At 35.2% G+C, this 14,405-nt stretch overlaps 1 protein-coding gene across 1 annotated transcript in view; it reads left to right on the top strand.

The window, feature by feature from the left end:
- Positions 1-11,346, top strand: part of LOC110458544 (citron Rho-interacting kinase-like) — a 61,349-nt gene extending 50,003 nt beyond the window's left edge. Inside the window, exons 40-46 of the mRNA XM_021510294.1 lie at positions 408-640; positions 1,462-1,570; positions 5,401-5,532; positions 5,726-5,806; positions 6,330-6,411; positions 6,936-7,109; positions 8,172-11,346. Of these exons, the coding sequence (XP_021365969.1) occupies positions 408-640; positions 1,462-1,570; positions 5,401-5,532; positions 5,726-5,806; positions 6,330-6,411; positions 6,936-7,109; positions 8,172-8,352 (992 nt within the window). The 3' untranslated portion in view covers positions 8,353-11,346. The remainder of the gene's footprint in view (positions 1-407; positions 641-1,461; positions 1,571-5,400; positions 5,533-5,725; positions 5,807-6,329; positions 6,412-6,935; positions 7,110-8,171) is intronic.
- Positions 11,347-14,405: the final 3,059 nt, after the last annotated feature.

The following is a 14,405-nucleotide window of genomic DNA, read 5'->3' as shown; positions in this document are numbered from 1 at the left end:
TATTACATGTTAATAACTTGATTGGAATTATAACCTTGAGTTGACAGTTTGATACTTTGAAAATTTTGAGCCAGCCCTACCCCCAAGGGCTGTAGGGTGGGGCTCAAGGGAGTCAGTGTGCTAAAATTTCTTCATTTTCCTTGTTTAGAATCAGAGGTGCTAGTTTCAAATCCTTTTTAGTCTGAAATCTGTATGCTTGATATTGAATAAGGTGGTTTTATTGTTTTTTGTCACTTTCAATAATATTTCTGTTCATGTTAAAAACGAAATCAACTCTCTGTATAGATATATCAGGTGACCGTTAAGGCCCATGGGCCTCTTGTTGAAGTTGCATACGGTATGTTTACATCATAACCATGTATGGACTGAGCATGTAAATAGTTGTACATATCAAACCTGATTTACAGGCAAGAACAGGCGAGTTGTATGGGTAGATAAAAAGTTGATAAAGATTAAGTTGGACCAGGCGACAGGAAACGAGTCACCCCCTGTCCACTATGACGAGGTGGAGGGGATGTTTTGTTGCACGCTGCTGGAGGTGAAGAGATACCATGACACAGTGTACATGTGTGTTGGAATGGTGGACCGTGTCATCATACTTAAGTACAACACAGACCTCCGCGCCTTCTGTGTCAGGAAGGTAAGACATACAAATATCTATATACTGTATACAAATATCTATATACTATATCCTTATTAATCATATGGAATTTGTGGGAGGCAATTTTCTGAAGTTTCTTTACCCTTCAAAAATTTAAACTGAAGTAAATACATGTACCACAATAAAACAGCATTAATTACCCTACTAGGATTTAAAGTTACTCCCACGTAGTACTTCTGCAAAATCATTATAAAACTTGTGAAAATTAGTAACTACTAATTATTTATACTACTGAACAAAGCCATGATACTACAGAAGTAAAAGAGGTTGGTCTGTGGGTAGAATAGTTCCTAGACTGGAACATCCTGATGTAATAATAACGCACAACAAAGGGAGACAAGCGTAAAGAGGTTGGTCTGTGGGTAGAATAGTTCCTAGACTGAAACATCCTGATGTAATGATAACACACAACAACGGGAGATAAGCGTAAAGAGGTTGGTCTTTGGGTAGAATAGTTCCTAGACTGGAACATCCTTATGTAATGATAACACACAACAAAGGGAGACAACCGTAAATTTGTGGGAAACTCTACAGCTAGACAAAGTCATTTTCTCAATGAAGTTTTGGTACAGGTTATAAGATGTAACAGAAAATTGTTCAGTGTTAAATAACTGAATTTTCACTATTGAAAAGGGAAATTGATATAGGTACTGATATTATCTAGATTAATATGGTATCTTCATTAGTCTTTCTCCATATAACACAAAACAGTGTGTAAAGTTTTGTGTATTGAAGCTGTTAAGTTTGGTTTGTATGTGTTGGGATAAACTCCAGAGTATAAACGCTGTGTTGTGTTACAGGAGCTGATGACGTCCGCACCCTGTAGCTGTATGTGTATAACAAATGACTTTGTCATCGTGGGGACAGACAAGTTCTATCGCATTGACTTGGAGCACCCAGCCATGACAGGTAGGTTTTCTCTCACCTTCCCATGTTTTTAGCTCACCTGCCCAAAGGGCAAGTGAGCTTATGCCATGGTGCGTCGTCCGTCGTCTGTCGTCCGTCTGTCCGGCGTCAACCTTTTACTTTAAACAACTTCTTCTCAGTAACCAAAAGGCCTAGGTTGATGATATTTGGCCAGTAGCATGCTGGAATCAAGGGCTACGAAGTTTGTTCAAATAAATGTCCTTGACCCACTTTCAAGGTCACAGGGGTCAAATATATCAAAATCTTCAAACAACATCTTCTCAATAACCAAAAGGCCCAGAGTACTGATATTGGGCCTGTATCATGCTGGGATAAAGGACTACCAAGTTTGTTAAAATGAATGACCTTGACCGACTTTCAAGATCACAGGGGTCAAATGTCGTAAAATCTTCAAACGCCTTCTTCTCAATAACCAAAAGGCCCAGGGTACTGGTATTGGGCCTGTGGCATGCTGGGATGAAGGACTTACAAACTTGTTCAAATAATGACCTTGACCAACTTTCAAGGTGACAGGGGTCAATTGTCGTAAAATCTTCAAACGACTTCTTCTCAATTACTAAAAGGCCCAGGGTACTGATATTGGGCCTGTAGCATGCTGGGATGAAGGACTACCAAATTTGTTAAAATGAATGACCTTGACCAACTTTCGAGGTCACAGGAGTCAAATGTCGTAAAATCTTCAAACGACTTCCTCTCAACAACCAAAAAGGCCCAGGGTACTGATTGGGCCTGTAGCATGCTGGGATGAAGGACTATCAAGTTTGTTCAAATGAATGACCTTGACCCACTTTCAAGGTCAAAGGGGTCAAATATGTGAAAATCTTCAAACATCTTCTTCTGAATAACCAAAAGGCCCAGGGTACTTATATTGGGCCTGCAGCATGCTGGGATGAAGGGCTACCAAGTTTTTCAAATGAATTACCTTGACCAGGGACAGTATATAGAGGGGATTGGCAACTCTGCCCCAGTCAAGATTCTATAGCACGTCGCTTTTGTGTTTGTTCACCGAACCGCGAAGTCATCGAGAGCCCCTCTCGATCAACCCGCACTTGCGCACTAGCGTTGAAATCATGTCACCAATCTCGCCGAGATGGGAGTGTTTTGATAACGGTTAGCCCTGATTGGGACTGTGTATTAGTAGGTCTTCTTTTTATTCCAGGGATAGGGCTATCGTTGCCACTATGTCTAGCCTTTCGGCTGTGTTGGTGGCTATTACAACAAATCACATTTCGTACAGCACGTTCCAGTGAAAATAATGCTAATACTGACACTTTTTGACACAAAAACAGCACAAGTTATTTGTTATTTTTTGCCATAAAAATTAGTACTACCACGGACTTAGATCTAATCTAATTCCGTGGTACTACATATCAAAAAATTATTCAACTTTCTATCGCTGTAAATTTCAAAATGAAGTATTTTTGAAATGAGCTGATCCCCGAATGAAGGCGATACTTTTTTGTTGGGTTTAACATTTCCGGTTGTTTACGTTTTTTAACAACACGTGTCCTTCGTTACCAGACGAGTAATTTCATCTGTGACATCGCTATCGTTCCAAATAATGCAAATCAAATCAGGCCAACTTAACATAGAAATTACTTGGCTGTTTATTGATATTAATTGTTTTAAAAAAAATAAACGATAGTTTATAAAATTAATCAAAACAGTGAGCAGTCACCAACTACTTTCGCAATAATGATTTACGTTCCAGTGAAAAATAATGCTGCTATTTACACTTTTGACACAAAAATAACACAAGTTTACCAGACGAGTAATTTCATCTGTGACATCGCTATAGTTCCAAGTAATGCAAATCAAATCAGGCCTACTTAACATAGAAATTACTCAGCTGTTTATTGATATTCATTGTATTAAAAAATATAAACGATAGTTTATAAAATTTAATCAAAACAGTGAGCAGTCGCAAACTACTTTTGCAATAATGATTTACGTTCCAGTGAAAAATAATGTTGATATTTACTCTTTTTGACACAAAAATAACACAAGTTAAATTATATTATTTGCAATTAAAACAGGTTGGGTCGTTATAAAAAATATTCAGCTTTCTATTGCTGCTAATTTAAAAAAGATCGGTCAAATACTTTTGGAGTGAAGTGGTTCACATACATGTGGGTTTTTTTTATCCCGCATTTTTGTCTATCGACGCCCACCACAATACCCTGAACCACGTGTTACATCGCGTTTAAAGATAGAAAAATATACCCCAAAAACGAGACATCAATTAATATGATACCACAGATTTTATCAATTATAAGTAATACAATCAGCTTATAACAATGGGATAAACAAAAGACGTAAGACCACTTATCGCGATTGGTTTGATTTCACGCCAACTTCTGTAATCTATCGAAGCGGTATCGACGCCATCTTGGTTTGTCAAAATTGAGAAAGGTGGCGCTCGCTATCTGCTCCTGAATCAGGGGGAGGTAAGTCTAGATTGACGTGTCATAAAATTGGTAAGGCAAAGAGGGAGTTGCTAATCCCCTTCACTATACGTCCCTGCCTTGACCTACTTTCAAGGTATTTCACACCTAATGTCCTTGTTCGACATTCAAGGTCACAGGCATCATGTTTAAATCTTTTAATAGGTTCTTATGAATCAAACACTGATATTCTGCCTGTAGCTGTTACTTTTAGTCCACTTTTATGATTAAAAGTGTGGAATTAATACCAGGTGAGCGATGCAGGCCCATTGGGCCTCTTGTTATTTATCCCAAACAGGCATATCAATACATACCCACCTATATATTCATAACTGGAATGTCCCTATACACCATTTGTCATAGGATTACCTGTCATGTCATAGGATTACCGGTTATGTCATAGGATTACCCACTGTCATGTGATTACCTGTTATGTCATAGGATTACCGGTTATGTCATAGGATTACCTGTCATGTCATAGGATTACCCACTGTCATGTGATTACCTGCTATGTCATAGGATTACCCACTGTCATGTGATTGCCCGTTATGTCATAGGATTACCCACTTTCATGTGATTACCTGTTATGTCAGAGGATTACCCACTGTCATGTGATTGCCCGTTATGTCATAGGATTACCCACTTTCATGTGATTACCTGTTATGTCATAGGTTTTCCCACTGTCATGTTATTACCTGCAATGTCATAGGATTACCCACTGTCACGTGATTACCTGCTATGTCATAGGGTTACCCACAGTCATGTGATTACCTGTTATGTCAGAGGATTACCCACTGTCATGTGATGACCTGTTATGTCATAGGATTACCAACTGTCATGTGATTACCTGTTATATCATAGGATTACCCACTGTCATGTAATTACCTGTTATGTCATAGGATTTCCCACTGTCATGTGATTTCCTGTTATGTCATAGGATTACCCGCTGTCGTGTGATTACCTGCTATGTCATAGGATTACCCACGGTCATGTGATTACCTGTTATGTCACAGGATTACCCACTGTCATGTGATTATCTGTTATGTCATAGGATTACCCACTGTCATGTGATTACCTGTTGTCATAGTATTACCCTTTGTTCATTGTTCTAGTATTAGCTGTATTTGTGAGATTACCTGCTGTCTAAACAACAGCAGATACATCTTTATTGTAGAAATGTGCATAAATACATATGAGCAGGATAATTGTACTCCTCGGGAATAAAGCAAAAATAAAATTCTCACAAAAACTAATTGATATAAAGTTAAATTAAATCGAACTGAAGAACTTTTTTTTTTGATTTTGTGATGTATCTTCATTTGATTTAACATTTTACATGTACATTGTTTATAATTTGCTCGTGTTCAGAGTTTGTTGACAAGAAGGACAACTCACTGGCATTTGCTGCATTTGGGGCAGCCATACACAAGAGTTTCCCGATAGATGTCGTCAAAGTGTCGCCCGAAGGACTGCCCCTGGAGTACCTCCTTTGTTTCCATGGTAATATTTACAGTTATTCCTAGTAGATGGTGTTTCTGCTCCATTTCTTAATTGTTCTGGGTTTTAATCCCAGGTATAACATGAGACTTATCCCACATTTATTTCTAGAACATCTGTGTGGTGTCTTTACTCTTTCTTATGCATTGTCAGTTATTTTGGTGGAAATCTACAAACAATCTTAATACTGTTTCAGAATTTGGTGTGTTTGTTGACATCAAGGGAAGGAGGAGCCGACCCAAGGATTTGAAGTGGAGTTGTCTTCCTTTAGCTTTTGGTAAATACATTATCATTGTTGATAGTGAACTTAACCTATTTTACATTTTATGTTCTATTTAGGAACTATGTAAATAATAACAGTATTTTGTTGCGGCATGAAGATTGTGCAATAGAAATATGTGTGGCAACTGTCTTCGAGCAGTTAACTTTCCCTCATATTATAATATTAGCTACTTTCTTCTAATATGACCCTCCACTCACAAAGAGTTCTACACAAGATATTTGTAGCCAGCTTTGATAAATAATTATAACAGCCATTCTAAGTAAAGGGTAACAAAGTTGAAAGGTACACAAGATTGCATACTTTGATAACACTCAAATAATTCTAAATCCTTATATAATGGTATTTGATAGTAGTGGGTAAAACACTTAATTTGATGATGTATCGTATTATGGATCAATAAGGTAGATAACTAATACAAATCCAATGGATACTGCGTAAAGGTGGGGTATCTCCTTAAATCAAATTTTATATGATAGATCATGTCTCAATATAATACATGTATTGATTGTGTTTACAGGTTACAGTGAGCCATTCCTCTACATCATTTACTTCAACAGTGTCCAGGGTATCACAATTCCTGCTGATAAGGACGATACAAGGTAAAAAGCTATACTATGACATTATGTAATTAGGCAGCTGTAGGGTTGGGCTTACTTTACTGAATCTTTATAGAGAAAATAACCAAGAGTTGAAATAATTGAAAGAAAAAAACTTTTTCTCTGGGATCTTAAGAGTGGAGAATTATAATGGCTTGCATTGTATGTATGATTATTTTCACTCAATGTCAAAATAACAACAAAACCACTTGAGTCACCTGAATCAGCATTGCTAATCTTTTTTTGGTTTTGAAAAATAAAGCCAATGTATTAAGTTTCAAACAAATGCATATGTATCGTGTAGTATGCTGATTATTTAGTTTGTATGTGGCAACTACAGACCATTATGGTAGTTTCAAATCGCCAATCACGTTTCACTTTTGCTATTGGCCCCGGTGGCGAACGCCAGTGTGAGCTCGGTCATGAATAATCAATATTGAAAAAGGGAACATAGAAGCTGTATCTTCTGCTAATTAAGACACATCGTAATGTGTTTTGTTCATGTTGTATCCGACCATATTTTGTAGAGGAAAGCAAACCATCCTGGACATGCATTGTCCACGGTACCTCGGCCGGGCCATCAGGATCGGTGGTGTGTACGTGTCAATAAGTGATGGCCAGGGCACTCAGCTTGTGTGTCTCCGGGGCAACGACGGCATGAATATCAACTACTATGAGGACAATAAGGAGAACAAGTACAGGTTAGTAGTTATAGTTATTTACAAGCTTGTCATTCATTAAATATGTGTACTAGGATGCTGATATTTGGCATGGAGGTCCCTGTGGGGTAGTGAAGTTAGAATTAGAAAATAATTTCAAATTTTTAATTTGTTTTGAAATGTTTTGTACTTAACCTTTTTATACGACCGTCAAATTTGACGGTAGTATTATGGTATGGCGTTGTCCGTCCGTTCGTATGGCGTAAACATTGTTTGTCCGGCAATCTCCTCCTACATTTTTCGACCGATCTATTTGAAACTTGGTATACATTATAATCATGATATGAAGTTGTGTCTCCCCTACAAGAATTTTGATTCAACAATTTTTGCAAAAGTTATTGCCCTTGGTTATCTGGAGATTTTATCCTACTTTTTTTATAGCATGTCAGCAAACCGCTCTTTGAATGATGCAGATCTATTTCAATGTAAGAAAGTATATAACACTATATGGCATTCTACGGGCATATATATTGTTCCGCCCCACGGTACTCTTGTTTTAAGTACATCAACGTTAAAGTTTTACCTGCAGGTTATTTAGACGCTTGTCATTCATTGTCTGTGGGGTATACTATTGATGTAGTGTGTTAAAATTGATAAATAATTTCAAATTTTTGCAATTCGACCTGTTTTGTACTGAACTTTTTTGAACCACATCATTGTTAAAGTTTTACCTGCAAGTTATTTAGACGCTTGTCATTCATTGTCTACTAGGATGCTGATATTTGGCAAAGAGGTTCCTGTGCGGTAAAGTATTGATGAAGTGAAGTTAAACAAATTTTTAAATACAACAAATTTTTAAACAGGCGATCATTTGGTACCATCTCTGGTTATTATTATTACAGTAATGAAATGTGAAGGTAGACATTATTAATAACCTGGTAGCGAGGAACGGATATTGAACGGCATAGGGGGAAACTTTGACAGGGCAAAACAATTCTGGAATATGGTAGCTCATACAAACTGTATGATGCTACCGCTCATAAGATAAAAAAAATCTAATTTTTCATGTAAAAATTATGTACATTTCATAATTATTTGTTGCAGTTTGGCAGTAAACAAAGGGAAGGGACGGTTTGGTAGTCCAAGGAGAGGCAACACCATGGGCTCCTCTCACATGCGACGACAGTTGTCCGGCTCCTCACTCGACAGTAACTTTAGTGAAGTCTCGTCAGTGTCCACAGCTACCAGTGTTGAGAGCTGTACAACGTATGGGTCAGAGATATGACCTGGACTGCAGGATGAACCTTTTAAAATGTATAGAGTGAATTATGACCTCTAGTATTGATGTTGGCTCTGTCAGACTCACTGAAAAACTCTACTTTTGGTGTATAAGACAAAAATCTGAACTTGAGCCGGGATCAGATAGAGGTATTAATGTAATTTACGTAGGTCACAAATCTGGGTCAGAGATATTAAACTTTTCAGTTAGACTGTTGAATAGTGACCTTTCACCAAACAGTATATAGAGTGCCATGGGATTTTTCGCAAAATATTGATCTTACTGTTTTACTGATTTTTAAGACCTCTGTTATGTATGTGATTTATTATCATTACCACTACCTTAATTGACCTAATAGGTGCTCTAGGCACTAAGGAATGTGAGAAAATCAGTGATTGCAGAACTTTTCAAAATTCTCACAAAATATAGCGATAATAGATACCATGTCAGTTTAAAAGTAAATTTTGGTGGATGGATTGGTCTCAAACCTGAAAAAATGATAGGGATGCTTATAAGGGAAGGGGGGCTTATTGTATCAAATATAGTATGACCTGTCATGTTATTGATTTACATACTATTTCCACAAGAACTGCTTTGTCCATGGCTTTACTGCATAATATTTATATAACATTATCATCACTATACCCTCTATAACAAAATTTGGTATAATGCCAACATTAAGTGGCTCACGTTTCATCACATTTCCACAAGACTTTGCAGGCTTTATCACCATCTGTAGTTCTGTAGCATTATTACTAGTTCTCTGTCTTGCCCGTTTTGTACCAATCTAATAATCGTTTTTAAAGAACATCGTCCATCCAATTATCATTGTCTTCACATTTTATGCCTTTTATTCCTGATGATTATGCACATTCCATAGGTATTGTCCACAGTTCAATTTGCCATTACAAAATTTGGTCAATACCCTCTATATACATTTTTCAATATTTATTGGCCCATTGGAGACCAGCACTATGATAAACTAATACATGTGTAGCACAAATTTACACAACATATGCAAACATCAATAATTATCAACACATACATTCATGGACGATCTCTATTAATTTTCAATTAGATGTAAAAATCTATTACAGAATGGTAAGTCTGTTTGCTTCGAAGTGATCCAATTATTTATTCTTGCCATGTGTGATACAAATATTAGCGTTTGAATTGGATCATTCTGAGTAGAAATAAGTCTACCACTGAAGTTTGTACATTTACATTGTACACATCAACATCACAGGCTCTGTGACACATACCTTTGACTGATCATTTTGGATCTACAAACACAATTAAGTTTTTGTTTAAACTGACTATTTGTGAAGCCTGAACTGGGTAAATATATTGATTCTATGTATTTTAAGTTAACAAGCAAAAGAATCAGGGGTAAGATTGTTCGGAATTACATGACCTATAGTTACAGTATAAAAGTTCTGATCAGCTTTTTATTACAACGATTTGTTTAACCAGACATTCCCTTAACTAGTGTTAGTGTAAATCATATTTTCACAAAAACACGTTTTCAATGTACATGTACTTCAACAACTGTTTTCAGTCAGGAAGACTGTAACAGTTATATTGCCCTACCCCTTGTATAAATGTATCATTACATACCCCTTGTTGAAATGTATCATTACATACCCCTTGTTGAAATGTATCATTACATACCTATTTAGAATATGGGATTGTGTAACTACACCTACAACTACATTTATATGCTGTGAAACAGTGATTTACAAAATCTTTTCACAAAAATGTTCACATACTATTCCACGATTCCTGTAAAATCATGCCTACTGTATCCAGATTTGTGTTCATTCATAGATAATGTGTGCCGAGTCCTGTTTAGTCATGCATACTTTATCTCAATTTGTGTTCTGTCATGCATACTTTATCTCAATTTGTGTTCAATGATGTATGATGGTTCCCAATTTGTGTTCAGTCATACATACTTTATTCCAATTTGTGTTTAATTATAGATGATGTATTATGATTCTTGTTCAATCATACACAATGTATCCAGAATTGCATAAAGTTTTATGCAATATCAATTTCCTAGTTTCAACTCATGGCATATATTAGTTACATGACGTGTACAGGGAACCACACAGTATTTGCGTAATTATTTTTGTAAATTTGGATGTTTTATGCATATTACTTTTATTTATTTTCTGTTAGTGTCTATATTCTGTATGGTGTAGTATTTTTTTAGAAGACCACTAGTGTATAGTTAGTTTTATAGATGACAACAGATGAATGGTCAGTTTTAAAGATGACCACTAGTGTATGGTCAATTTTATAGATGACCACTAGTGTTCAGAGATGATTTTAGAAGAGATCATTACTTGTTACAGTGTTTACTGGTGTATAGAACCAGTTTTATAAAAGACTTGTTTTCATCATGGCTAACAGAAATAGGTTTTGTTATCGATTACATCGATACATGATGTGAGGTTTAAAAACAAAATTAATCTACCTGCTATATCATCAAATGTATTGGGGTGCTTTCTGAAAAGTGCATACGACATTCTTGTGACTGGAAACTAACAGCTTTTTGTTCTCAAAATTTATTACATATAGTTAAGAAGTCCAAATCTAAACAAATCTAGCCCTGGACATAGTAAATTCAAAACTTAACAAAACTAGCACTGGGATATTTTTAATATTTACCTTCTTTTAAAATCTCTATGTAAGTTTTTAGAAACTGTAGAATAAAGAACACTTTTATCAAATTAGATACTTGGAACTAGAATAAGGTAAACAAAATTGTGCAATATGACTTCTGATCAAAATCCATTCACACCCGCCAACGGATAAATGAAGTGATTGGGTCCCATAATAACACTGCAGATATGTTAATTGACATTGTCTGCATAGAGCTGGTATCACAATAGGTTAAATTTGAGAAAAAACATTCAAAGTTTTTTTTTTATATTTTGAATTATAATGAAATAGATGTCACCTGATAAATGCAATTAAACTTGATAAAAACCTTCATTTGTTGTTGTTTTCACGTATATGTAAATTGTGTAGATTGGATTGCTTGGTAGATGAAGTGGTTCCGTTTTATGTTTCACCCCTCGTCACATAATGTGACTGGGTGGAATACTGTGCTGGATGCCTTCAGCATGGTGTTTCAGCGAGGTAGCGCTCTTGAAGTTGGCATCAGATCCGTGCTGTCACAAGAGGGCAAATACACAAACATGCTGCCTCCAGCACACATACCCATTAATCACCTTAGCCATTAATAGGCCAGTAAACCAAACAAAATCCTTTATAAGTGAAATGGTTTCCTTAGTGATCTGGTACTAAATAAATGGAACTTTTGGCCCATTATTCCACCCTAGCCTCCACAACTTCTAACCTATTTCTATCCTATATGTACTTCAACTAGGGTAAAGGTATGAATGTTCAGGTCAATCTCTATACATGTAGATTACATGTGATTACCTATAAACTACTTTAATCACTGAAAAAATTCTGTTTAATTCCTCAATAACAATACATAATCGTACGTACTGATCGTCATTTTGCTACTAACTATATGAAATGTAACTGCATACTGAAATGAAATACAAAGAATATCTTTATTTCTATACTTATTCTATATTTCAACTAGAGAAAAGAACAAGGTTAGTTACAAAATATCTTTATTTTACAATCTTCTTCGTAGAGCCACATCACTTAGGCATTTGACGAAGTTCAGTTCAGGTTTTGAGGGCTGAAAAAGTCAGAAAATACGTATTCTGTTTATGTCATGTTTCTGTTAATATCATGTTTTTATCTGACAAATGGGAAGTGATATTAAGCGAAATCTACTGTATAAGTATCTTGTTCTCAATCTAAACTTTAGCAATGATCGTTTCTTGATCTTCTCAAAGGACTATGTATGGTTTGGGCCTTTTTTGGCCAAATCCATCAAAATTAAAAATCTGCAATAGAACTTTCATACGAATGTTTCTTTAATTTTGAATACTTCCCCAGTACTATTATGTAAATATTTATTTGTGTTTTCAATTTTGGCTGCCATGGTAACCAGGTCATATTTGCATAAATTATTGAAATTTGATTATTCAGTCAATTTTGACAGGTTTTCACCTAGTTTTTCTCTTAACTACCATAGAGCACATTCTTGAACAAACTTTATATTTCTCCTAAAGATGTATTACAGGTGCCTTCACATTCTCCTTTGATATTAAGTTTGTTCAAGCATGCGCTCTATAGTTTCTAGGAGAAAAAACTATGCAAAATATCCCAATATTCACTGAATATTCATTTTTTTCTAATTTATGCAAATTTGAACTAGTTACCATGGCAACAATAATTAGAAATATAAATAAATATTTTCATAAAAGTATTTAGGAAATATTCAAAATTAAAGAAACAGTCATTTCAAAGTTCATTTAAAGATTTTGATGCATTTGGGGGCCAAAATAGGCCCAAACCATACATAGTCCTTTGACCTTAATATCCTGAAGCGATATCATGCTTCCATGCATTCAGTGACATGGTGACAAGCCGTGGACAGTCACCTCTGATCAGATTATACAACTCCTTTTCTACTGCTGGTCTGTGTCGAGATAGTATTTCAAAATGCTTGTTGTTTCTATACTGGAAATACCCGATATGTATTCTTATGTAGCTTGGCCTTTGTTTTTTTAGCAACATCTTGAATATTTGTCAGGGTGGCAATGATATTATGCAGTACACATTCTTTCAATACTTATAGGCAGATTTCTATTCCGTGCTTTTCTTCCATGCATGCACTTGTAACACGTAATTATACAAAAATACATGTTGATGTTGTCAGTATTCATCTAGTTGCTCTTGAGTATATGTTGTCAGTATTCATCTAGTTGCTTTTGAGTATGTTGTCAGTATTCATCTAGTTGCTTTTGAGTATATGTTGCTGTGTGTTTTTGCTCACATATAACACACACTCTTTGATGAACTTAAAATCATGAGGGTTCATGTATACATATAATTACTAAAATAAACAACTCCAAATAGCTATCTATGAAAAAAATAACTTCATAAAAAAATCAACAATGTTGAGTGCTTTGTTTAATATTTCAGTTTCTGCAATAAAAAAACAAAATATGAAATCACATTTTTTACATAGAACAATGATTGAGTGTCACTACTTTTATAGAACAATAATAGACTGTCACTATATATAGAGAATGATGCTAGACTGTCACTATATATATAAAACAATAATAGACTGTCACTATATATATAGAACAATAATAGACTGTCACTATATATATTGAATGATGCTAGAACGTCACTATACATATAGAATGATACTTGAGTGTCACTATATATATAGAATGATGCTAGACTGTCACTATATATATAGAATGATGCTAGACTGTCACTATATATATAGAATGATGCTAGACTGTCACTACCAGGTAATTCTGTAGAGTAAAGAAAGACTATCACTAATTGGAAGTCTTTCTGCAATTATGATTCAAATATTCCAGACTATTGGAGCTTGGATTAAACAATCAATTTTACATACCAATATTTAGTATGTGAACATAACTATTTCCAAACACAATGAACATGAACAGTTAGTTCCTGAAAGTAAAATATGATCCATCCTAACAAAAAAAAAGAATTCCTCTAAACATATAGCGCCTATAGAATAGAATAGTATGTCCACTTGGTAAGCTTATGTTATAAAGCTGCATGCTAATTGTCACCACTTTAGGGATTTAGGACTTAAAAGAAGATTTTAAGATATTTGACCCCTGTAAACTTTGTAAAAAGTTAACACTTTCGATAGCCCTTCATCCTAGCATGTAACAGGCCAAATACAACCCTAGGCCTCTTCTTTTTACCAGAAGAAATGGTTTTTAGAAAATTCACGCCGAAGGACATGCTACTTAGGCATATGTGTAAGCAACTTTTTTAAAACAAGTTCAATGTGAATAGTAGTATTGTACAGAATTCCTATGTTGATGTAATCGGTGAATTTCATTGTGAGATGAGTATTCAATTTTAGACTTATAGGTCGTAGGATAACATACATATTACACTTAATTGTA

This window comes from Mizuhopecten yessoensis, unplaced genomic scaffold (genome assembly GCF_002113885.1).
Source record: "Mizuhopecten yessoensis strain PY_sf001 unplaced genomic scaffold, ASM211388v2 scaffold9651, whole genome shotgun sequence".
NCBI classification, from domain to species: domain Eukaryota; kingdom Metazoa; phylum Mollusca; class Bivalvia; order Pectinida; family Pectinidae; genus Mizuhopecten; species Mizuhopecten yessoensis.
Note: the sequence above shows the minus strand (reverse complement) of the source record. Positions and strands in the feature narration are given on the sequence as shown.